This window comes from Rhea pennata, chromosome 2 (assembly GCF_028389875.1).
Source record: "Rhea pennata isolate bPtePen1 chromosome 2, bPtePen1.pri, whole genome shotgun sequence".
NCBI lineage: Eukaryota > Metazoa > Chordata > Aves > Rheiformes > Rheidae > Rhea > Rhea pennata.
Window position 1 is genome coordinate 139,263,484 of NC_084664.1, and position 25,863 is coordinate 139,289,346.

Below are 25,863 nucleotides of genomic sequence, written 5' to 3' on the forward strand. Positions count from 1 at the left end.
CCTGCAACGCACATGTGTCTACCAGACAAGTGAATGGAGTTACACATGTATATCCTGCACCACAGAATATTGAAGGTTCTGTAGGGCAGGATTCAGTTGTGTGGTCTGAATGCTTTTTAATATTAAAAGAAAAAATATTATGACAACAGTTACTTTACTAGTGATCCCTGGAATGTGCAAATTGACTGAAACTAATGCATCTCAGTCTTTCCTTATTAATTAATTTCCTTATGTGGCTATGAGCTCATCTGTGGTCTGGCAACACATGAGTCTCTCTTCCGTTAATTCCCAAAGGATTTACATGATTAGCATCAATTGAAATGGCCAGAAAAAATAACCTTTGGCAACAAGAAAGCTAAATTAATGAAGAGATAGGTTGGAATTTATTAAAAAAACCCAATAAAAATAAAAATCCTGTTTCAGCTTTACTCAGCCACCATCAATTTTGGTATTTTCACCTGTTCTCTCTCAGGGCTTTCTTCAGCATTGGACTGGGAATCCTGGGAGTCTACCTTTAGACAATAGCTTTGGAAGAGAAGAACAAATTTCACTGGGATACTTTGTTTATCCCTTTTCTGCTTAATTTGCATTGGTGTGACTGATGTGAGTTCATTTCATTTCACTCAAGGCCAGTCTAAGGTCTTGATACATTTTAAGAGGAGGCTGCTCTAAATTATGTCATAGCTGGAAAGCTAATAGAAAATCAGGGAATTAAAACTGACTGTTGCTTTGCTCAGTATAAGCTTAATGATTTTCAGAAAAGCAAACACAGTGTTGAGACATCAAAAGGCAATGACATTTAGTAAATCGATGGTTATGGGAGAGAAACTATTTGCATATAAACTGGTAGACTAGGTACAGTACAAATAGTACAAAAAGCCAAGATTCACAAATATTTCTACCACATTAAGTGATTATTTTCTCAGTACACTTCGCTTGAGAGCACAAAAACAAAAAAGGCTGTTCTTGATTTCTTATTTGTACTCAGGATTTAACTGAAGAATTGTGTGCTTGGGCAAGAGATTGCTCTCTGGAGTGACCTCACATCACTGCAACTGTGGACAGCCTTTCTTGACAAATTCAGAGCCACCACTTTGCCTTCATTGTTTTTTATATCTTTCATGTGGGTTGGAGCAAAGGGCTCCTGCATTAGTTTAGAATACATCTTTCTCTAGGGGATTTTCCAGAGATGGGAGGCATTATGGCCTTTGTAAGGAACACTACGCCTCTATACACTTTCTTTTCCCTTTTTAGGGAAGGGAGATATTTCTTGATATTTTTACCTGTTTTACTGAACAGCTAATTGAGATGCCTCATTAACTTGAGTTTGGCTATTTAAATGTTATATTTAACATTTAAATCAGCTTGAGAGGCCATCATTGGCACATTAGTGATGAAAATGAGCTGTGACCTGACAGTCTTAATATGCCTTCCAAACTGAAGCCTGAATATAAACATACCTAGCCTGAGAAATACACGGGATGGTATTTTTCTCTGTATTTTACTTCCCTTTCAAATTTCCTTTTACAAATTTACAAATAAGCAAAAGACCTCTATGCCTGTGCATGCACACTTGCAAATTATAGATATAGAAGCAAGTATCTTCTCATCAATAGTCAAAATCATCTCAGGGGAAAAATATACTAAAAACAAAGACTCTGCGGGGTTAGGTAGGACCAGTCACTAGTATGGAAAGAAACTGGCTGGCATCCCACATACCTTACTTCAGAGAAACCCCAGTTCAGCAAAGCACTTAGGTGTTTAACTTCAGTCAAGTGAAGTTAAACACATGCTGAAGCTTAAACACATGCAAAAAGCTTTGCTGGATTGGGTCCCAGCAAGGCCTAAGACTGACTGGGTAAGGAAGCTAAGCAAGGTAACAAAACCCACCAGATTAAACGTGGCACTTCTCTGGGGAAGAGGAAAGAGTGGAAGTTCTTTCCTGCTGAGAGAATATGTGATTTTGTGTACCAGCCATGTATAGACAGGGGCATGTTATGAATCACTTAGATAAAAAACTGGGCTGTGAGTCAGTAAGTACATAAATATTAAATGCGGACTGATTGGCCAAAATAAAGAGACAATATCTTCTGTACTTCCAGAAAGCTCGTTGGTTACCAAAAGGAGGCATACACTCTGCAGTCGGGAGTAATTAGTCTTCATCTCCACAAATTACACTGTATGAGCCATAGCCAATATAAGCTTTCTGTATTTTGAAATATCTTCTTCTTTCTAAATGAAACCACCCACTTTCTAAGTAATTTAGATTTTTTAATCCCCTACAGATGACCTATGAAGCAGAAATTACCCTCGTCCCTAACGAAATATTAGATCATGGAAAGAAAATTTAAAATGTAATCTACGTGAACTGATTGTTTGATACAGCAAGTAGCAAAAATATCAGTACTCTATCCTTGTCCAAACTTCATTTGTATTTGTGGAAAAGCAGAGTTACCACATTATTTCAAACTATCCATTTCACCTTAGCTAGAAGCAAAAATACATCAAATAAATAGAACAGGTCATCTCCTTAGAGTAAAAAGTGCACTCTTAAAAAAAACGGAGTGTGTCAGACTATGTTCTAATGGCACCAGCTATGGTTCCCCGTGGCCCATATTCAGAAAACTTGCCCTCTGTGTACGATCCTAGGCCCAGTTCTCGGTGCGCTGGCTCTGTATAGCTCACTACTCACCACCTCCCTTTGCCCTCCAAGTCACTGCGGAGGCACCCAGGCTGCTGCTTCGGCCACGCTCAGAGACCTGGACCAGCTGAAAGGACTTCTGCTGTGGGCCTGGTTCCACTCTCACTTAGGTTTCCATTAAGAAAGTTAATGTGGGCAATGCAATTATGCAATGCTCCAGCTTTTTTTTTTTTTTTGGTTTGATTTTGTTTTTAATACCCACAGTTATCCCATTCTGGAAGCATGAGCTGAGTTAAGCTCAAGCTACTGAGAAAAAATGTAACAGTGGTTATTTATAAAACATGCACTGTAGTCAGAAAAATTAGCAGTTTCCTATTGTAGAAAATCTATGAGCATCTGGCATTTAATTTGCATGTAGAATTGTACAATAAATGCATGATTCTTGCATGCATTAGTTTTGAACAAAAACCCCATGATTTGTTAGCATAGTTATACTCATGTAGGTGAAATCAGATTCAGACTTTCTCAGCTGTTATAGGAAAGTAAATTAACCCAGTTGTGTGTCCCAGCACAACTAGGGCTAAACTGGATAACAAAGGTAATATTCATTGTTATTTGTTTTTCTGAGACAATGCTTCTGTAGGAGGGAGATGGAGAGAATCAGTTACACGGTACAAAATACAAGGAAGTCAAGAATTATGCAAATCTTTGGCATTCCTTTTTTTAATAGCGTCTTCATCGAGAACAAGCAATTCAGTGGATTAAGAAAGAAAGACTTCCAGCATTTCTAGAAAGTGACTGTTACTTTGAATACAGGTATTGTAATCTTTTATGCTATCTCTCAGTTTTAGGCTTTTAAATTTATCTCCTCTGCCTAATTCATCTTAACAGTAAACTTAAGATATTTTCTTATGCCTCATGTCTTGTTTAATGTTAGCATTTTAGTGACCTTGGTAAATTAAAATTGGTGACGTTTTTCGCTTTTCATTCTGTAATTTTCCTTGACCATGAATTACATACTATATTACAGCACTACAGAGTGAAGATTGTGTTTATCTATTTCTGAATCTCTGTTCCACAGAGATATCATGGTGTTTGTGTCTCTCTAATCAATATATAAGCCATATAAGTGAAAGACACAGATCTCTGAAATCTAGAAAAAAAGAAAGACAATTAGTCTTGTTTTGTATTTGTATTGTTTTGTATCTTTGGGTCTATTGTCAGACTTCCTTTTGCAAGGTTCTCTGCCGAATGCCATGGCATAGCTGCACAATTTGCACCTTCACTGCAAGATATTCAGGAGGTTCAGTCTGCTTTTTGGAAGGATTTGCCTCTACATTCCTTAAGGCTGTGTGTAGATACAGAGAATTGTCATGTGTCTTAGAAGTCCTAAAATGCAAATAAGCCTGGCAGTATGCTTCACAAAACTCAATGACAAACCAGCTGTTGGGGCACTGAGTGACCCCACTCAGCAGGGTCACCTAGAGCATGTTAGACAGGGTTGCATCCAGGTGGGCCTTGAATATCTCCAGGGAAAGAGACTCCACAAACTCTCTGGGCAACCTGTGCCAGTGCTCTGTCACTCTCACAGGGAAGAAACTCCCCCTCACGGTCAGGCAGAGCTTCCTGTGGTTCAGTTTCTGCCCATTGCCTCTTGTCCTGTCACACGGGACAACTGAAAAGAGTTTGTCCCCATCCCCTTAACACCCTCCCTTCAGGTACTTGTACACATTGATCAGATCCCCCCTCCGTCTTCTCTTCCCCAGGCTGAAGAGGCCCAGCTCTCGCAGCCGTTCCTCATAGGGCAGGTGCTCCAGCCCTCTGATCATCTTCATAGCCCTACACTGGACTCTCTCCAGTAGCTCCATGTCTCTCTTGTACTGGGGAGCTCAGAACTGGACACAGTACTCAAGGTGAGGCATCACCAGGGCTCAGTAGAGTGGCAGGATCACCTCCCTCCACCTGATGGCAACACTCTTCCTAATGCACCCCAGGAGACCATTGGCCTTCTTGGCCACAAGGGCACATTGCTGCCTCATGGTCAACTTGTCATCCCCCAGCACTCCCAGGTCTTTCTCTGCAGGGCTGCTCTCCAGAAGGTCAGACCCCAGGCTGTACTGGTGCCTAGGGTTATTTCTCCCTAGGTGCAGGACTCTGCACTTGCCCTTGTTGAACCTCAGGAGGTTCCTCTCTGCCCAGCTCTCCAGCCTGGCCAGGTCTCTCTGAATGGCAGCACAGCCCTCTGGTGTGTCAGCCACTCCTCCCAGCTTGGTGTCATCAGCAAACTTGCTGAGGAGGCACTCTGTCCCCTCATCCAGGTCACTGATGAAGAAGTTGAACAGGATGGGACAGTATCCCCCAGTACTGAGCCCTGGGGGATGCCACTAGTCACAGGCCTCCAACTGGACTCCACGCCACTGATGACGACCCTCTGAGCTCTGCCTTTCAGCCAGTTTTCAATCCACCTCACTGTCCAAAGAAGCAAACCATGTGAGCGTGCTCAATTTTTCCCTTTGTATCAGCCTGCTTTATGATATAGGTATCTGAGCTTCATGAAACACTAACAAATTTGATCTGCTATAGCAAACTATTTTCTTTATCAAACAATACAGAGTTACAGAAAACTAACTTCAGGCTTGTGCTTAATTTTCATTGACATCAGTGTTTTAAGTTACTTTCCTTTAACATCCTGAATCAGGATCTGAATCAGGATCAAGACAGGTTGAGATGATAAAAAGGGAACTTGTGTTTAAAGAACAGATAAAGCTGTTCCAACCCTACACTGAAATCCTATTGCTCTCAAATAGTGGGGCTAAGCATAGGCTTCTTTCTCCCTTCACCTGTGCCTTGGTTATTCACTGCTCTCTCTAACTTAACCTAGTTAATTCTGCCACTGTTCTTGAGCTCAGAGCGTCCTTATTATTGCCATGTGGTTCCAACCATATCTGATCTTCTGGACTTTGCAAAGTTCACGCTAACACTCACAAGGTAGCACTGGAATGAAGTTCTCCTACAGCAGAACAGGAGAGCACCAACTGTTTTGTTATTAGCAATCAGATTTTTAAAGTTCAATTAGTGTGATCACCACCGCGGCACTGTTGCTGGAATATTGCTTGCGTCAGGAGCAGGAAATGCAGTGTCTGGTGCTGATATGGGGCTCTGCCGCATCAGTATCGTTTCGGTTTAGCAATCAAAATGTTCAAGGGTTTCTTGGCAGGGTTTGGAACTGCATGGATATATGCAAGATCACCCTGACAGAAACCAACTTAGTGGACTATGAATGGCAGTGCTGGTGTTTACATATGTAACAACAAGAGACGAGTGAAATAATAAAGTTCCTTGGGGCAATTTATTTTTAGTGTGATTATGTTCTTTATTGTCCATTTTAGTGATAAATCAATCAACAACTTCTTTGACAAAAAGCTAAAATTAGCTACTTTCTTGTCTCAATATTTAATTGCAGACTAGCTAAATTGATATCACAGGTGGAATGGAGCAAGACTGGCATTAATTTCATTATAGACAGAGATTACTATCCCTGGATAATGAGGAGGGACCCAAGTCCTTCTTTCCCTGAGGAGGATGCCACTTCATCCACTATGAAGAAGTTCTATGTGTCGCTTGGCGAGGTAAAATAAACATGTTTTGTGGGTATCACATTGAGCTAGATTGATGCATTGGATTAAATTATAATTATTGTCCTCACAACCTAGCTGGACAACTGATTCTCTGAATATCCCTTCTTCTCAAAGCTCTCTGTGCTACAGAAGGTCATACTACAGCTTAAAAAGAATGCACCACTATGTTACAAGTATGCTCAGCAACTGTCCTGCAGCTTCTTTCACTGGGAACTATCATTATAGAAAGCTATACAAACAGAGCATATAAAATCACTTCACCCAGTAAGACCTCTGGACTCAGAAATATTACAACAAATAGAGAAAACTGAATTATTTGATGACATTTCTTTTCGTAGGCTACGCTTTCTCAGACAGAGGATTGGTTTACACTAGCAAAACAAAGTGAATCCATGAAAAATGCAGATTTGTTTACTCATCCTTTAGCTTCTCATCAAATTCAAGATGGTCAGTGTTTGCCTGAGCAGCATGAAAGAGATGATTTATTAAGTGAAAAACCTGGGCTTCTTGGTAAGTAATAGAGCATCAGCCATAGTATTTATAGCACAGGTCTGACCATGTGGAAATAAAAGGCCTTCTAAGGAATTGCTGCTACATCTACTTACTACTGTTCTGAGTATCCCATAGCACCTCAGGACTCTGATGGAGAAAAGACTGGATTTGTTTCTTTCCATAGCCACAATGGTCAATGAAAATCTGAACTTGTAGCTGAGTAATTTTGTGACAGAAGAAACCTGTTTGCATATGGATTTGTATCTCACAGATCATTTGCAAGTTTCAGCTGAAGTTTTTTTCTCTTTTGAGGTGCTGATAAAGACTTTGGATTTTTTGAGAATTTGATAATGTATGATTTGCTCTGCAGCCTCTTCTTAGAGTATCTATATTGAGCACTTAAAGGCTCTGTCTGGCTGCCTTATTGTTTGCGACACTCTTGTCCATCTGCCACTTGTAATTGAAATTGTTCAGCAGGTTCAGAGTTACTGGAGGAGAACATAAACATGCACGTATAGACATATAAGATTGCGTAGCCTAGCTTCTATTCTCTAGGCAGCAGCAAGATGAACAGAGAAGTCTCAACATGTGGAAGGATGCTAGGAGTTGTCTCTCTCCCCTTTCTCAGAGAAAGAAGCAGCTATTACTCCTCGAACATGGCATTGCTGGGACACAGGCTGGGCTGGAAATTGGAAGACATGGCAATTTTTTTTGTTGCTCAGAAAAGTCTTATCTTTTCCCCCAAACCCGTCAAGATTACCTCTGGAAATGCACTGCTGATTTGTGCATTAGCAACAAAGTTAGTGTAGTTGTATTTGTTTTGTGACTTACGAGTCTACTGTTAATTTTTGCAGTGCTTTGAGCAGAGAGGCCACGGGTGGACAGTTATTGCAGACCACCGTACTGCAGAGCAGCTCTGAACTGCCGTGAGCTGGGCATAGGCCTAAGGAAAGCCTATTTGTCCTCTTTTTCCACTGTCCTGTAATCAAGGGTTTTGCCTCAACAGACCTTTATTTTACATGTGCTTGCATTTTTCCAGTTAGAAAACTATTTTTAGGCACAATGTTCACCTGATGCAGACGTAAGGAAATGGAAGCAATAAGGGGCATCAGCTAAGTTTCTCAGAGCCAGCCTGCAATTGGAAAGAGTTCAGTAGCTGAAGGGGAAGGTATTTGCTTGGATGATGCAGCGTGAATTCCTTGCACTCTCCTTCAATTTTATCAGGATTATAAATTAACACCTCTTGAGCAAAACCGTTAGCCACTTGGCTTGTGATTGCTCCAGAGCTGTGTATCTCTCTAATTCTCTTTGATCCTGTGAAATTGTTCTTCATGTTTCAGTTTCACAGAATGGTGTTGAGAAGTTATAACTTTTCTTTGTCAAGGGATAATATTTGAAATAGTTTAAAAATAAGAAAAGACATTTTAAATTACATTGATTTTATATTAATCTATGCCAACATATTGTGCCATATGTGCTTCCACATGAAGCTATGTAAGTGCAGAGTAGGGAATTTCTGTGCCATGTTTCTATTTCAAGGTTCTGCCTGTGACAGTGGCTAAAGCTAGTTAGATGCTGGCTTATTCAGTGAGAGAAACAAAGAATGACTAATTGCTGTGTATTGATTAGCCTACCATAAGGAATAACGTAGGTTGATAACATTACAAATATGACTTTATCGGATCTGAGAAATTTACTCTTTTCTAGGACAGTCTGATGCACTCACTGCATGTGTGTCAGGTGGTTGTAGCATCCTCCTTACTCATAATGCAACTGAATCAGCGTGTGTATTTGTCTTAGGAATACACAGAGCATGAAAGAAAAAAATATGCTTTTACCCAACTGAGAGAGGCCTGTTTGATGTTCTAGTCTCCTCTGCAATAATCTGGGTTTTTATTTTCAACATAAATAGACAAAAAACTATCACTTACTAGCTTCCCCATGCGTAAACAAAAAAACAGTCCTGCTACAGACTATGACTTTGATCAAACTATGCACAAATGCCCAGGAAAGCAACCAGGCCTTGCAGGACAATAACATAGTTTAACAAATGCTGAGGAGCTAGGATGCTCAGCTGAGTAAACATGGCAGTTTGCTTGGGAGGAAGTTGATCCTGAACTCTGCTGCTCTGCTGGAATTCAATGGGGAATTTCCAAGTCCTGGGGCTGTGGTTACAGCCAGACCACCACAGCAGAAGCACCTCTGCTCTTCCTGGCACTGTGGTGTAACATGGTCTGGCTGTTCTGCAGCAGAATGATATAAATACATTGCATTTTTTTTTAACTTAAAAACTTTGATGTGTAAGATGACAGTTCTGGATCAAAAGGATGTTCAATAATCTTTTCTGATTTAATGCAGAAGCAGGTTCCTTGTCTAAGGAATCTCACCAGCAGAGTCCTGTTTCCCCTTCGAGGACAGCATCAGCAAAAACCAGGAAGAGCTCCAGAAAGGCTGAGGAGGGTTCTTCCGTGGCCATTGCTGAACATCCTTCCCACACTCATTTGAGGGTTTATCTAGACCAGAAATGTGAGAGTGAAGCAAAAGGAGAAAACGGACAGGAAAATGGAACTTTTCAAACCCTGGAAGAATTCATATCAGCTTATGTTCAGTTTATACTGAACGAAGCTATGTCAAACTTGACTGGCCAGCCAGCTGCCAAGAGTGAGAGTGATGTGGATTTCAATAAACAGTCTAAGGTGTTTATACACAAGTTAGCAAATAATGAAGTTTCCCTTGGTCCTACAGAACCACTCTGTCCTCAAAGCTTTTCTCCGTTTACTGCCTTGGACTCCAAGGGCAATGTACCAGAACATGGTACTGAAGAAGTGAGCGTACGATCGAGTTCAGAAAGTGAAGGGGCAGAGAGCAGGGCTGCCTGGTGCATTAGTCACAGAACCTATGACATTGGCAACAGACATGAGTTTGAAAGATTCAAGAAGTTCATTAAAGGAACGCTTGGGGAGAGGTACTGGTGGCTCTGGATGGATATCGAACGACTAAAGGTTCTTAAGGACACTAGAAGACAGCAAAGGTATTTCCCATTATTTAACACTTATTCCCATTATTTTAATGCTTGTAACCTGTCTAGATTAATGCAGATTTTGAGACTGTAAAATAAATAATGGCAATGAGTGAGTAGAAGGGACACAGTTAAAGTAGTTATGAGTCTCTTGACAAGGTAAGTCAGGATTGACTCCACTGAAGCTGACAAAACTCTTTTTTGCAGAGCTTTTGCAAAGCTCAAGTGAAATCAGAATTGTCTCAATATTAAGGCTTTGTTGGAAAGCAATTTAGAAAACAGAACAGCAATGCAAACAAGAAAGAATAAAAGAACTTAAAGTCATAATTAGGGCATTCAGAATGACAAACTGCTTTAATGAAAGGCTCTACTAAATTAAGACCTAAGGTACTTAAGTATTTTATTTCAGACAAGACCTGGCTTTAACTTGCGCAAAAAATATTTTGGCTTCTGCCATTTACAATAAAAAAAATATTACATGATAGCAGTTTAATCGTTAGGATGAACTGTGCTTTATTCTGTATAGCATCTGATATAGGCTTATGTAACTATTTTTGTTGACTCAAGGCAACTTGATAAGATGAAAAAACTCTATCTGCTGAGCGGTGGAGATTATTGCCTCAGTTCGGAAGTCTTGCTCAGATTTGATCTACTACATGGCGATCAGTGGAATATAAGACATTTAAGACAGATTCAGCCTGAAGTAGTGAAACCTTTACTTCTTTATTGGTATGAATAAATGAAGATTTAATAAGATTCTGTTCCTTAACATGTTTCCTTTTCCTTTGATAAGCCCTTTAGAAAGGTTTATCACATCTCATTTATCCCATTGCAATTATGGGAAGCAATGTCAGCATAAATACTAGCAGATGTTGCCTCTGCATTTTTAGTTGAGACTAACCTACACTGCAACCTGCTGAGAAGCCAAATAAATCTGCTTTGATGAGTTTCTTGCTACACTACTACCAGTAGCAACTGAACAGCTTTGCATACAGGTGCCTTGGATATCATTCTACTAAACTCTAGGCTGCAATGTGCACATATCCCTCCAGGCAGAGAAGATTAATTCAGTCCTAATTTATCCCCCATACAGCCCTTTTCAAGTTGCTGAAGATGCTCTGAGTATACATCTATGGGGAGTTTGACCCTGAGACTTTATTGTTCAATGTTGTGCAAAATCCTTTTATCCTATTGACAGCTTAAACAAGGATATAAATTCTAAGCTATTTCCAAACCATAAGCTAAATTTGTGAAGAGCTTCTCCCGTCCCTGAGGGCTATCAACAAATCACAGTCATGAACAAATACCTGCAACTGGGACCTTTGAGTCTCGTGAGAGTTGTGGTTTATGTCCTATGACCTATGCTGCTTTTCTGTTCTTGCTATAGGAAGGATGTGGCATGTTCTACTGCACCCTCATATCTATGTTACAACACAGTATTTGCAACCTAAGATTTTTTTTAGGTGTATCTTGTTTTTAGAGTTGGAAGAGTGCAATCTCTAAACATATCTTACAGAACTTTAATTCTAGGTGCTTAAAGCACCGTGTCTTTCTATAGTCAACATCATCATGAGAAAAAATGCCAAATAGCCCAGTTTTGGGGAAATTCTATTTATTGGCATTATTTTTCTCTAGGGGTCCCAGATTTTGTGTGACTCATTCAACAGCAATACAAACTGCCTGCACAAAACTGAAGCTTTGGCACACACACCAGGAGAGACCCAGGGTGGACATCGATCCTTTTCCACAAATGGTATCACTGTTGCCATTGAGACCTAAGTCTTGCCTGCCCAGGATAACACATTTCCCTCCTCATGTAAGTAGGGTCAGGTCACAACATTGAAAAACAAAGCCTGGCTCCATCAGAAATTGTGGTAATACTCCTTGAATTCAGTGAGACAAGAATATAGTCCTTGATTGTTATCAGGTCATGATTTAGTAAGAGAGACTTGCTTCTTGCAGATGGTCATGTATAAAAATGCAGCAAAATTTTATGCAGCAGCTCACTATAAACCAAGCCAAATTATCTTTTCAGTTATATGCTCGCTATTTAATAAGTCCTTTAGATAGATATTTTAGGTAAACATTCTCAGAACTACATTGAAGTTGTAGCAGGGCAGATTCTGCCCTTCAATCAACCTTATCTTAATCCAGAGTAATTCGTACAGCTTCACTGCAGTTCCCCTAAATCTCCCTTTATGTTTGTAAAAAGGGCAGAGCTCTGCTCAGTTTCTATCAGCACAGTCATTCAACCAGCTACATGTGATAATCGGTTTTCTAGAGAGGGCCAGCATGTAGCTTGTAGGTGGCCAGTTCAGTTGTAACTAGGTTCTTCCTTGGAAGCCTGAATTGGAGAATTGGCTGCAATGAAAACTGCAGCTTTTCAGCAACAGTGTTAAAGCTAGGAGAGAAGGTGCTTGGAGAATGTGACTCCAGACTGTGGTTCCAGTATCCAGGCCTGGAGAGCCTATGCCATGGGTCTGTTCAAACACCTCTTTAATATTTTGAATTGGATATTTTAGAGTACAATTTTAATGTATGTTTTTTAAAAAAGATAATTAATCTAGATAATGGAGGGGAAACAGTGGGATGGGTTTCCTGCCTAGAAGAAGCTGGGCCCAGGAGCCTGAGCTCAGCTGGGGTGGGAGCCTGAAGAAGCTGCCTCTGACAGAGGCCAGGCCTGGCCCCACAAGGTGCGCGACTCCCGGCCCAGCTGCAGGTCAGGGGACGGGATCCTAACTGCAGGTTCTGCTGCATTCAGCGCTTGAAGGAAACCATGTTCTGGCACCCCTGACTCTCACAAAATCAGCCGATCAACTATTTCTTGCTGCTTTTTTGCTGTGAGAAAACTGGACTTCTGAACCTTTTGGCTCTACCGTGCTTGCAAGAGCTTTTAAAGTGCAGCAACTCGGGCTGAGTTTCTAAAGGTGCTCTGGGTGCAAGTGGCATCTTCAAAAAGTAGGAGCATGATTTTGTTCAAAATAAGTTAAGGACCATGTGGCAGAATGCTCCTTTTCCCTCTTACTCTGAGCAGTGACTATGTCTGTTTTACAGCCCTGGTTTATAGTGAGCTGTTCTAGGTGTTCTCAGTAAAGATTCACAAAACATTATTCATGTGTTCTTCATCTGACATCCTCTGTAATTCTGTACAAAATGCAAAAAAAAAATTATACATGTTTGAAATGTAATTTCTAAGCTATAGTGGTTATTAAGCTGTGCTGAAAAACCTTAGAAGATATTCAGAGAAGCTTTTTGAAATTTGCAATTTTATATATTGCATATTTATATACTATATAATACATAATATTTATGTATTAAGAAGGAAAACAAATGGTCTTGAAAACTCTTTAATTATTTAGAGCAGTTAGTGAGACCATGTTAAAAAACACAAAAGTGGAAACGAAAAATCTGATTTGCCCTATTTTTCTGCTATATCTTTTAGAAATGTAGAACTAGCTCACCAACAACAACTTTATTAAAACTAGCTACACCAGATTTCTCTTTGAAGAGCTCATCAAGGTTATCAGCTACGCTGTCACCAAGTCAGGGCCCCCAAAGGGACACCGACTCTAGCAGTAGAATGTGGTAGGTACAAAAGTTGCCTATGCCTCTTTCTGTACCTCAAATATTTAAGAAATGCTTTTGGATCCTACTGTTTTCATGAACGTGTTTCCTTAGTACAATGATCTGCTAGCTGAAGCATAGTTATGGTATAGACTGCTTGCATGGGAAATTTCTTCCTGGCAGATTAGTTTGTCATTTTGTTTATGTCACAACACAAAAGGGTTTATTCCTCCAAATACAAGTGTTTCACCCTCTCTAGTATAATCGTTGATAATGTCTACAAACATTTGCATTCTTTTAAGCTCTTTCAAGCACTTGCCCTCAACGATAAGCTCTGTCAATGAGTTCCACATGGCCACATGAAAAAGCAGCCCTCTAATTAGTTTTAAATTTATTTTAAATCTGAACACCATTTATTTTTTCTTTATTATTCACTATATTGTTCTACCTGTCTCATGGCCCTTCTTAGTTTTGATTTTATAAAAATTCCTAGTCTTTCATTAAGTAGGTATTGAACATCTTCTTTCTGTGTGGATCCAGGCCAAAATCAGTGAGCAGTGGCATGAGTCCTTGCTTAGCTTTGGATGATACTGCAGACTTAAAATACCAGGGGGGTAGAAAATACACCTATGCTGAGTTGCTTCAAGTAAGTAACACTTAAAAATTTTAATTGTCTTGAATCATGAGTTAAAACATTTTATTTTGTAGTATTAAAGGGAATGTATTAAAGTCAATGATTTGGGGAAATCAGTTTGATTATGTGAATGTCATTGCCTTGTGCAGAGGTATAATTAAAATGTTATAAATTTCTGTGTGGTATCTGTCATCTATCTGATAGGAAATCATACCATGTACAGAGGTTTATTTTCACTAGAAAATGTTGATCTTTTCCATGGTGACTGTATGCTCAGTGAAAAGTCACTGGATGAATGCTTCACTGGAATCATTGCCTAGGAAATTATACCAGGCTTACAGGGTAACTAAGAACTGAATCTGGCCTAGAAAGTCATTAAAACAGTAAAATTCATAAAAGGGAAATGTTTCAGTTGTAAAATTCCTCTTTATTACTTGCATACATTGTTCTTTGATTTGTTGAATTATTGCCTGCTAAGGAAGCCCTTGATCAGCAAATTTCAGGAGGGACAGGCTGCACAGAAGAGCCTTTTCTTAATAACTATTAAAAGGCTGACAAATAGAGTATGTGAGATGACAAGATTTGGCAATTTGAAACATATCCCAAAATTTTCATGTCTGTGGAGTGTTCCTGAAACAACCTGCTGTTTCAGAGATACTGATACCCATAGCTCACAACTTAAAAAATATTCTATGAAATTTGGACTTACTTCCACATATATGCAATTTGTTGATCTGTTGAGCTCATTACTGTTTTTCACATCAAAATCATACTTTATTACTTCACTGAAATATTTTTCTTCTTTTGTTAATTTTAAGAGAAGAAAAGGCTATTATTGTAATTAGGGGACATTTATAGTTGGAATCATATATTCAGGAAATGTTTACGACACGAACTATTAGCTTTTACACATTTTCACCATGTAGAGTTTCTCTCTGGCTGATAGGAGGAAAATACTATTCACTCAAACCTGTAAGGCTGGACAGGAACCCACAACCAGGCCCCTACAATTTGCAATCCCAAATATAAGGGTTTTCAGGTTTCCATAGTTTAATGTCGTATGGGGAAGTGGGGTCCTCCCACTCTTTATCAGAGGCCTGGCTTCCTCCTCCCCTTCTCCTTCACTATTACTGTTTGGAAAGATGCTGGTTGTTGGCCACTATGATCACCTACTCTCACTTTTGCTGTCAGTGACAGCGGGCCAGCTAAAGCTTCCCTTGTGGGATCACGAGAAGTTAATTTATTAATTTGAAAGCTCCTCTGGCTTATCTGTGAGTGTTGGCAAAACTGTTGTATTCTTCCCCAAATGCTTTCAGAGCCAGCTGCAGTAGAGGGCACAAATTTCCTTTCCATGTTCATGATTTTGATGTTGACATCAGTGGTAGAACTCCAGGAGACGTATCTTTTGCTCCTGAATTGTTCTGAGGCTTGATCAAAAAGTCACCTGCAACTTCTGTTAGTTTAAAATACAGCAGCCTGCACCAAGGCAACTTTTGACAGTAGGTTACGACGCTAAGCAGTACTGCCTGCTATCACTAGGATTTCCTGGCTTCAGAGCTAAAGAGAGAATGACGGAATTAAGGCCAGGATTGCTTTCCCGTTTCAAGTACTGAGGAACCACCTTAGGGATACTCTGGTCATTTTGATATTCTATGTGCCTTTAGTCACCAGATTTATTCCACTGAACATGAATATTTAGTGGGAAAACAGTATGGAGCGCTGTGATGAATTGCATATGTCGTAGAAAATGGAGCCTGGTTTCCTGGGATGAAGATGCTAATTGAACACACTGCATGGCCCTCCATTGCAACGTACTGACATTTGAAAATAATGAAAGCCTGTTATTCCTTGTTGTATAGTTATATTTTATTTCTCCAGGGGAAAAGTGCTGCTGGCAGTGCTGTCCTAGGCGGATCAAGAATGGAAAGCATGCTGCAGTCTCTTTATTTGGAGAACAGAGCAGGCTACTACTTCACACACTTCTGCGAGAAGTCAGGGAATAAGGTATGAGCATTTTCCTACCCTGTGATAATTTAGTCCACAATTGACTGAATGCCAAGTTATAGAGGGCAGCCAGACTGAAAAAATAATTGGAGAAAGAAAGATTGATGACTGGATGAATTATTACTTGTGAGACTACAATCCCTCAACAACAATAAACTGTTCCTGTGTATATTGAAACTAATGACAGGTCTTAACCAAACTGTCAGACCCTAACTATCTCAAACCTATTGGAAATCTGATTGTACCATCAGGAATAAAAAAAAGACTAATCATTTTTAGAAACCAGCCTTTAACTTGGCAGAAAAAATGAGGTCTTAACCCACAAAAACATTTTTTAAAAAGATGGAAAATCTGCTGTGCTATTACTCATGATAATCTGCCTCTTTCTTACTTGCTGGGTTAGCAATGTCCAAAATCTCCGATGTTTTAAGAACGTTCTTCTACTTCCACGAAGCTTCTTGGATTTCTGAGAAACATAACACTATTTCTTCTCCGCAGTCAGTAGAGTCATCATTCATTGCTGGGTGTAAACTGAGGATTGGCTGGAACAAGTTATCAATCTGAGTCAGTGTTTAGTGGCTTTGCAGAAACACTGAGTCTTTAGGGGAGATTTCAGTACAATCAAGATGGACATCTGCTCACTGCTGGCACACCCCAGAATCCAGCAGCAGTAGCTAGAAATGCCTTTGGCTACCAGACAGCAAGAGCCAGTATTTCCAAAGCTGAATACCTTAAGCTAAAAATGTTAGATATGTATTAGATAGAAATCTAAATAAAAGTAGCTTATGGGAGATAAGCACCTACACGTCCTCTAGTGTTTGCAGGTGCCAAACTGTTGTTGAAAATTAGTTTCTTAAGGTGTTATCTACACCTGTGGAGACTATTTCATTCATATGCCTGATTTGGCAAGCTACAGTTTGTGGCGCAAAGTTCCTCCCTTTGCCTATCTTTTTGGAACACCCTCTTCTATTGTCCAGTAATGGGGTTTTCAGTATATTTGTAAGATCCAAACCCTGTAAGTACATGATTAAAACAAGGAGTTGGGGAAGGATCTAGGCCCCTTCTTCTGAAAGATATTTTGATGTTTATTTGAAATTATGAAATGGGGCCAAGATTTTGTGCCTCAGAAATGCATGTAATAAAAATGTAATGATAGTCACAGTAACATATGTCAAGTACAAAGTATTTAATTGTTTTGGTTATTGCTGTTCTACCATGGCACAAATTCTGCATGTCCATTATCAGCATTTCTTCCTAAGTGCTGGCTTTGTGCCACTGAAATGTGGTTACTCTTCAAATGTTAACAACAATGTTAACAATTTTAATGGCAAATTATGCACAAAGGATACAATAAAATATGGAGTATCACAGTGACAATACCATTAAATATGTTGTCCTTCTGCCAGTATGCAACAGATTAAATCCATCTAAAATTGAGCTTGATTTATGATGACCCCAAGGAGCTAAATAATTACTTGCATTGGTAACTCAACCTTTTATAAAGTCCTGATATTTGGGTTGCAGTAGCTTACTTTTTTTTTTTTTTTTTTTTTTTTTTTTTCCATTTGTAGCTGTGGGAGAACAGTGTGTACTTTTGGTTTGACCTACAGGCTTATCATCAGCTTTTCTACCAAGAAACTCTTCATCCTTTTAAAATATGCAAGCAAGCTCAAGTAAGTTGTAAATAATGTGTTTTCCCTTCACAAATACATTTGTTCAGTGTAAGACTGAAAAGAAGACAGGAGGTGGAAAGGCTTCCAAATCTTGACAACCAACACCAAAGTAAATCTGGGCTGTGGACAATAAAAGAAGCTCTTTGGATTGTTACCACGGAATTTCTTGATTTAAATGTTCAATGTGCATAGTTTGATTTCTAGGCTCTGTTGTCTGTTCCCAGTTTTATCTGTTATGTTCAGTTTACCTAGTCTCCCCTTTGCTACTCTGTGTTGAATTTTGAAACTATCTGCTTAGTGTTAACATTAGTGATAGCATTTTTTATAAATCAGCTAATAGTACTGTACCTTTCTTTCCGTCTCCCATGTGGGTTAGAATTGCAAGTCTTGCAGCCCAGACCTCAGATAGTGACCTTAGCCGTGGAAATGGATCTTCTAATTGCCAGTCCTGCTTTTCCTTTTCTGAATGTCAGGGTGTCATTATTCTCCTTAGGCAATTTCTCCCCCCTGCTTGATCTTTAGACCCTCATTTACTATCAAGTGGAACTGATATTGCCTATAAATAAGTGCCCTTAACTGAGCTTGCACTTTAAGTCTTGGTGCAGAATAAGAATAAACTGATTTACCACAGGCCATGACTGCTGATAACTGTTGCTGACTGCAGACTAGTCGGACGCTGCCAGGAAGGAGGCTGCAGCAGTGCGATATCATTAGAAACGTTCCAAGCAACTTTTAAAATCATTTCGTGAAACTTTGGTCTGTTTTTCCTCTCTGAACCTTGTGTAGGAGTATATTCTATCTGCATATTTGAATATATGTTGTAATAGAGCAAAGCTACTTCACGTGTCCTTGGAACAAATGTCTGTACAGCAGTGAGAATAGTCTCTTTGTATGGCTAAGGTTATTGAGCATCTGGACTTCCTTGAATTTGTCTTCTTTTTCTGCTTGAAAGTTTTACTAGGGCAAATGACAGAATTTGCGCGTTTGTCCAGAATTCCCAGTCTGAATCACTTTCAGTTGTATGGAAACTTGAAACGGGGACTGAGGCACAGATTCCTTCCTCTTTCCCTTCACACACTAGCTAACTTGAACTGCTGTCTTATTTATTTTTTTCTCCTCTAGCTCTACTTATACCCGGAGGCTGAGGGCATAAAGCTTTTAAGGCTGACCTTGTTGTTTATCCCTACAACTGCCTGTGTCTCCAGTATCTGCCCAGCATACATGTAAAGCCTCTATATGGTGAGGGGACCCAGTCCACATTAGGCACGTGAGCTCGCTGCCTCCCCTGCACTCCTCCAGCTCTGTCACATGCATTTGCTTAAGAAGCTGGACAAGCACACCAGACAGCCTGGCCACCTTATCCCTGTCCTCGGGTCTTCAGAGCTTAGCCTCCGAGCTTGGCACATGTTTAATTAGGTAATCTCTTGGGAATCTTGATGGGGAATGTTATTCTGGGAAAAGTCCAGATGTGTGATTTGTTTATTTTCCAAAGTCTTATAACATCCTTACGGTATAGTAGTTTTAGGATGATGTGGGAAAAATACTAACAATAAAAAAAAATAGATGTTAGTACCTAAGTAATTAGCATTGCTTCTTGTGCTCATCATCTATTTTGACCCTTAGGGTGTAGCCTTGGAAGTAAACCCCAAACGATGTTGTGCTCCAGAGACTGCATTGCATTCCATTAACCTGAAGATAAAGGGAAGTTGTGAGACGCTGTCAAACTGTGACAACTCAGTCTCGTTCCTGGGGCAAGGAATGGGAGATTCAGTTGTAGCTTGGCTGAATCTCATTTTTATTAGGAAAAGTTATGCTGACCTACATTTACTGTGGCATTAGTGAGGATGGCTAGCTTGCTTAAAGCCCAGTAAGAGAGTTAGGGGTATAGCAATGGTGCTCTGTGCAAAGCCAAAAACATGAGAAAAAAATTTTTTTAACCATATCTAAACTGTTTTCATTTTCCTGTACTTTTTATTGTAGGCTGAATCTTAGGCTTTGGTCCATGAGAGTTTAAAATGATGGTTTTTAATTTGGTTTCATTTTACACCTGGTTGCACTCTTTTTTTTTGCAATGGTTGCATGACTGAAAATTAAGGCCCTTGTCTTTTTAATTTTTCTTATCTTATTTCCAGTGCTGGCCTGGTGGTGACAGCAGAACATCGCACAATCGGGATTACCAGGCAATTGCAGAGGGCTACATACACATAGCCATTAAAGTAAATACATCAAAACGAAATATGTGAAACTGTTCCATTAGCATAACTAACAGCTGAAATGTAACATAACAAATCAACACATGTGCTGCAACATTTGGTATCATTCTCAAGTTTGCCTTTTAAGGCTGCACAAAAATTAGTCTTGTTTTCATTGGAACACAGCTAAGAGTCAAGCTGCATCCAATCTACAGGGTATGCTTGTGGAAAAGATGCCTTCCCAAAATCTGTGCTCACCTTTGGCACAATAAGATAGTTATTCCAAATACTCCTAAGAGAATGTGGATCAGATTCTCATAGTACATCGTCATATATATTTGACTATTTATTACAGAAAGAGACATCCAGAGTACTTTGTATGTGTTCTGCCTGTTTCCTGCTAGAAACGAGAACGAACCCTGATTGCGGTGTATCTGCTACTCAGTATTTTATTTGTTAGGTATTTTTATCTCAGCTTCATGATCGAATAAGGAAATGCATTCTGAGGTGTATATTCATTATACAGGGAAGGAAACTATAGTGAGAATGAAAGCTGATGCATAAGAAAAATGGTGGGTAATCATCTAAGAATGTAGTGGTTATTCATTATAAACATACACACGGGAGTATAAGATAACTTGAGAAAGGAAAACAGTAGAGAAACGTATGTTGTATTTTGCAATGAAAAACAGTTGGTTAGAAAATTTGATACATCTATGGGAAGTACAATATTTTAACACTAGAGCCAATTTAGATAGAGGGAGTTATCGTTACTGTGAACTTCTAAGGTCAGACACAAGATTTATGTTAGTCGAAAGTCATGAAAGCAGTTAAGGTGGTTAAGCTTTTGCATTTAAGACCAGCCAGTGCATCACACTCTTCGTAGCATAAAATTCAGTTAGACAGCTGCAGAACCCCTTTGTTTAGATCAGAGAAAAGTTGCCCATGGACAGCTATACAAAGCACTTAAACTTAGTTCTTTTTGTTGCCTCTTGCTTCAGCCTAGTCATTCTGAGATCACTTACCAAAGTCTTCTTATCGAGAGATGAATTCACACCAAAACCCAAGACCTGTTCAAGCCCCAATTTGGAAATTCATAAACTAGGACAAAGTGTTAATCTGAATTTCTCAAGCATTTGTTGCCTTTGGATTTGCGCCATCATGAGCAATTTCAAGATGCAAGCTCTGATCAAATTTCCATATCTGGGTTTTGGGTTAGATCTATTACTTATTCTAATACATTTATAGGAAAATACATAGTTGAAAAGGTAGGATTTTTTCTCTGTGTTCTACAAAAGGAACAAAGTATTGATTAAATTAAGTATTATGTGCATGTGATGTCATATGAATAAGATATTTATGTTTGGAGCCTTTAAATTCATTTAATGTGATTTTTTTCTTTAGCATCCTTTAGGACATTGACCAATATCGAAGTTTCATTATTACATTGAGATTCAGAAAACTACTAAATTTTCATAACATGGGAGTCAAAAAAGACTATGTATATTCCTTTTTAAAAGGATACAGCGTGTTCTTCCCTAAATCTTGCTGACTTATGCCTAACGTTGAAGGATGTGAACACATGGCTCTTTTCCGCTTTTTTGGCGTGTCTAGAATTCAGAGCCGTTGGTCTTCACAGAGTCCTTGCATTCAGCTCCGTGCAGATCTGCAGATGCGCCTGAACACGGGGCTGAGAGCCCCTTCTCCGCTCCCCCAAAGCACCTGCAAGCGCCTTCAGTCACTTTGCCGCTCCACGATGCTGTTTCTGGCATAGGGGGGCGTCAAAGCCCGTAGCAATGGACTCTGGCGAACGTAAGCAGAAAGGTAGCGTCATGCCGAATCCTTAGACAGTGTCAGTCTGCGCCCTTCAAAGGTGAAGAAACCATCCTGAGAACAGCACTGAGGGAGCTGAGCCTTTGGGTTTGGAAAAGCGCGCTTCTACAGCTAATTCAACCACCTCTAGATTTCTGCTTCGTATGTCTGTTGCCAGCCCTAACTCTCCCTGTGTTGCTTATGGAAAAAGATGTCTGGTTTTATTATTTGCTTTAGTTTTGCATCTGAAATTAAACACTACTGGAGGGTGGTCTACAGGTAAAGAAGCCTGCAAAGGTAGACTGTAATACAGCAATATATTATGACAGTGTCCTTGTGAGTAGATTGTTAACAGTTTTGTGGAAAGCCTCTTAATCTGGGTAATTTCTGATCCCGTAGACAATAGTTTTTGTCAGTTGTAAAAAGTAGAAAAATACATTCAAGTTAACCCATTTCATACAGAATCAAATGTGTGAAATAAGTTTTCCACCCAAGAAAGATATGGCGCTTTAATTTTGATTTTATTCTTAAAATTATGTTAAAGACAACCAGTCACTTAAGTAACCAGGTTAAATGTATATGAAAATATTGAGAATCTATTTTGGCCCCTTTTCACCCATTTATAGATCCCTTGTGTGGTTCTATGAGTCATAACAGGTGGACCAATATAGCCCTAATGCTGAATAAATTTGTTGACCCCTCCTTAAAAAGGGTATTTTTAGAGATACCACATATTTATATTGTTGGACTGTTCCTCTCTAATTTGGCTATTTTATATGTTAAATGTTTTGGATCAGATTAAAAGATGATGTAACTGAAACTTTATTAGTTTTAGGGTTCTTCATAATAACTTCCAAGGTTTGACATCACTATGAATCTAATTAATGCTGTCTCTGCTAAATCTCCATTCATTTTGGGATTTGCTGAGAAGGGCATAAGTTAGGATAAATGTAGTCTTGTTCTTCAGCTAAAACTCTAATGTCCGTGGCCTGTTTCCTTGGCCTCACCCTTGCACCCACTGGGTTGATAACACATGGGCCAAAATAGCCAAAAACCTTTTCAGTTTTCAGTGATTATCTTGTACTTTCTTCTCTCTTACTGCTTTGTTCGTCTGCTAGTTAGAGAAAGATTTTAATCGCCTTACTTCACTGTCAAAACTGTGGCAGTGGGAAGGGAGGATGGGCTCATCACCCCATCGTTGCAAACTGGCGCCATCCCACAGAGAAATGCTGATTTACTCTAACAGTCTCATCCCCCCAAATGACTCTATCTTGCAGTTTAGTTGGATTTTGATGATGTAAAGAAGAGAAAGCATTTAAATTGAAATGAGTTTTGTTATGGCAGTATCTCTTTTTCCTTGAATTCTTAGCTACAGTCAGAGTATAAGAAACATGTTCTTAAATTTGTTCCTGAAATAAAGTGGGTTTTTGCTGACTTTTCAATATTCTTTTTTTATAACAAATTATGAAACATTGAAAAAAAAGCAGAATTTGATTTAGGTGACTATTTGAAAAAAAAATCCTTCAAAATAAATTAAAAATTAGCTCTATGTTTCAAGTATGAGTTGCTTGTGAGAAGGCAACATTCTCCAGGTTCAACTTTTCAGTTTTTACATGTTACAAATCCTGTAATAAACCTGGCTTTGGTAAGGGTTTAGTCCTCACTTCTGCACTGGTATCTCCTGTTATGGATCCTGTACCATGTTGGAGTCCTACCAGGGTCCAAGACAAGATAATCTCAGCACAAATTGAAATCTTCTTTTTTTTCTATTAATCAAAACCTAAAATTACAAATTCCAATCTATTCTTAATTCAAACAGAGGAAATAAGAATCATTTACAAGCTGGCCAAGCATGTATTTTGCAAAAGAACAAAGCACTGTATTATATCTAAGTGTTGTAGCTATAACAATCCATGGATCTATGAAGACCCACAGTTGCTGTAACTGTTGTGCTTATCTGAATGTAACTAATGATCAGCCAAATAGCCGCCCCCCCCGCAAGGATTACATTATGCATTATTTTGCAGTCTAACCATTTTAACAAGTAGGAGTAAAAATGGCAGGGACTCAGCTATGGCAATTACTGGATTTTGGACAGAACAGTAACATAGGTCAAAACAAGGTAGGTGTGAGTAGGTGTATATCTAGAACATACAACAGGACCGTAAGGGACGAATATATATTAATCTTCTGCTCCAGTGGACTGTGACCACTAGACTAGATGATGACTAAGAAACAGTTGTTTTCTCTTTTATTGCAGTTCCTTTACGCAACTTACATTGCCCCATCTGCCAGTATGGACATTGGACTTCGTCAGAATAAGAAATATGAGATTTATAAGAAGATTGACCCAGCTTTTGAGGATCTTTTTGACCCAGCAGAAGAATATATTCTCACTCTTCTGCTAGAACCATGGATGAAGATGATAGAAGCAGACAAATGCACTTATGAAAAGGTAACTAACCTGGGTAACACAGTGAAGGATTCTTATGTCAGGGGAAGAAAATTGCAAAAGCTTTCCTATGCAGCCCCTGCTCAGTCCCACCTATGAGTTTGTTGCATTTTCAGTCAGGAAAAGAGAAATATTACAGGCTGTTTTGCTCACTCACTCCCTGTGCTGATCCACAGACAGGCTGACTTCATCACAGGAGCAGACCTCCCCTCCAAAAGGATGGGGCAGGTCTGTAAATTAAGGGGTTGGGGGGAATGTATCTTGCTATGGCAAAATTTCTCTTTGCACTAGGAGAGTGTCATGTTTCTGCAATCATGCCACTGATTAAAAGTAATTTTCTTACCATGGATAGCCCATGAGCCTTTTATGTTTTTAATAATGAGCAGAAAATAAGTAATGTTTCTAGAGGATCAGTAGGGTGATAGGGATCCATAGGTAACTGTACCAGGCATTTCTTGGTGTTCGGAATTAAAGTGCAGCTAGTGCTTAGCATAGAAGGAAATGAGATACTGTAACCCAGCTGTGTTTGCCCAAAACACTGTTTTTAGATAGCTGCCGCACTGTGAAAGGGCTAACTGTGCTCTGTGGGCTTCCTGAAGTAAGTGAGTCAGTGGCATATGTGAATGTAGGTCCAGAGAGACTTCTTGGACTGAGGAGGTGCATGCAGCCAGAGGGGATTTTTTGCCTTTTTTGGCGTTTTTATTTGCTTTTCACAAATCAGAATAAGGAATAACTGAGGCAGTAGTGAGGGCTGTGGCTCTCTGCTGCTTGCAAACTTACAAGTAGTTACCAACTGTAGTGCAAAATGCTACTTCCAGATCCTTAAAATCTCTCTTTTGTAAATGGAAAATTCTTGCAATGGAAAACCAGGAGCTGGAGGGCAGGAAGTTGTTTTTTGTTCCTCTTTCCTTCTACTGTGATCTAAGATTAAGCACCTCTGCTTGTACAGGCAATAGCATCATGTGTTTCTGTCAGTGTGTAGTGGGAACAGACACTCATTACCACCTGCAAGGTGATAACGACCCTGCAAAGACCCTTTTTGTGGAAGTTTTGTAGCACAATGGATTATTTTTGCTACTGCTTTAATATTGTCCGTATATGTATGGACAGAACAAAAACGTAAACTCATAGTTGAGAATGGACTTTTAGGTGGTGGCTGGTACTAGACGTATAAGACTAGATTATAGGAGTAGGATAAACATGCAGCAATATCACCGGCTTCCAGTACTTTGCAACTAAGACAGTTCATGAAATACAGGCTTCATCTGCATTTTTTGTGTTTTTTAATAGTCTTTGATGACCTTTTCCCCTCATGGATTTATGTAATGTTTTTTTTGCGGAGACATTTTATATTTACAGCCTCACTGTAGCAATGAGTTCCACCACAACTGGTGAAAAAAATGCTTACTTAGAGTTTGTTTTCAAACTTCTCCTTGATAATTTCATCTGACGCCCCAATTTGATATATTATAAATAGTAGAACAGAGGAACAGCGAACATTTGTTACTAGTCATATTCTCAATGTCATTTGTGCTTTTACACGTTTCTCTTGTATCCTCCTTCAGTTAATTCTCGTGGAAGCCGAAGAGCCCCAGACTGTTTAATCTCGCATTTGACAGAAGCTTTTCCTTACCTCCGTTATACTTATCTCCTCCATCTGTATCTATCTGTGTTATATTCTTTTGATGCGATGCAAGCAATACTCAAGATAAGGATGCACCAAGGACTACTCAGTGGCATAA

The 25,863-nt window shown here is 39.4% G+C and overlaps 1 protein-coding gene across 1 annotated transcript in view; it reads left to right on the forward strand.

The window, feature by feature from the left end:
* RGS22 (regulator of G protein signaling 22) overlaps positions 1-25,863 on the forward strand; it is a 62,365-nt gene that overhangs the window by 13,246 nt on the left and 23,256 nt on the right. Inside the window, exons 5-15 of the mRNA XM_062568323.1 lie at positions 3,372-3,457; positions 6,105-6,270; positions 6,618-6,789; positions 9,130-9,802; positions 10,358-10,519; positions 11,426-11,615; positions 13,233-13,375; positions 13,895-14,000; positions 15,867-15,992; positions 17,564-17,665; positions 23,930-24,124. Coding sequence (XP_062424307.1) covers positions 3,372-3,457; positions 6,105-6,270; positions 6,618-6,789; positions 9,130-9,802; positions 10,358-10,519; positions 11,426-11,615; positions 13,233-13,375; positions 13,895-14,000; positions 15,867-15,992; positions 17,564-17,665; positions 23,930-24,124 — 2,121 coding nt within the window. The remainder of the gene's footprint in view (positions 1-3,371; positions 3,458-6,104; positions 6,271-6,617; positions 6,790-9,129; positions 9,803-10,357; positions 10,520-11,425; positions 11,616-13,232; positions 13,376-13,894; positions 14,001-15,866; positions 15,993-17,563; positions 17,666-23,929; positions 24,125-25,863) is intronic.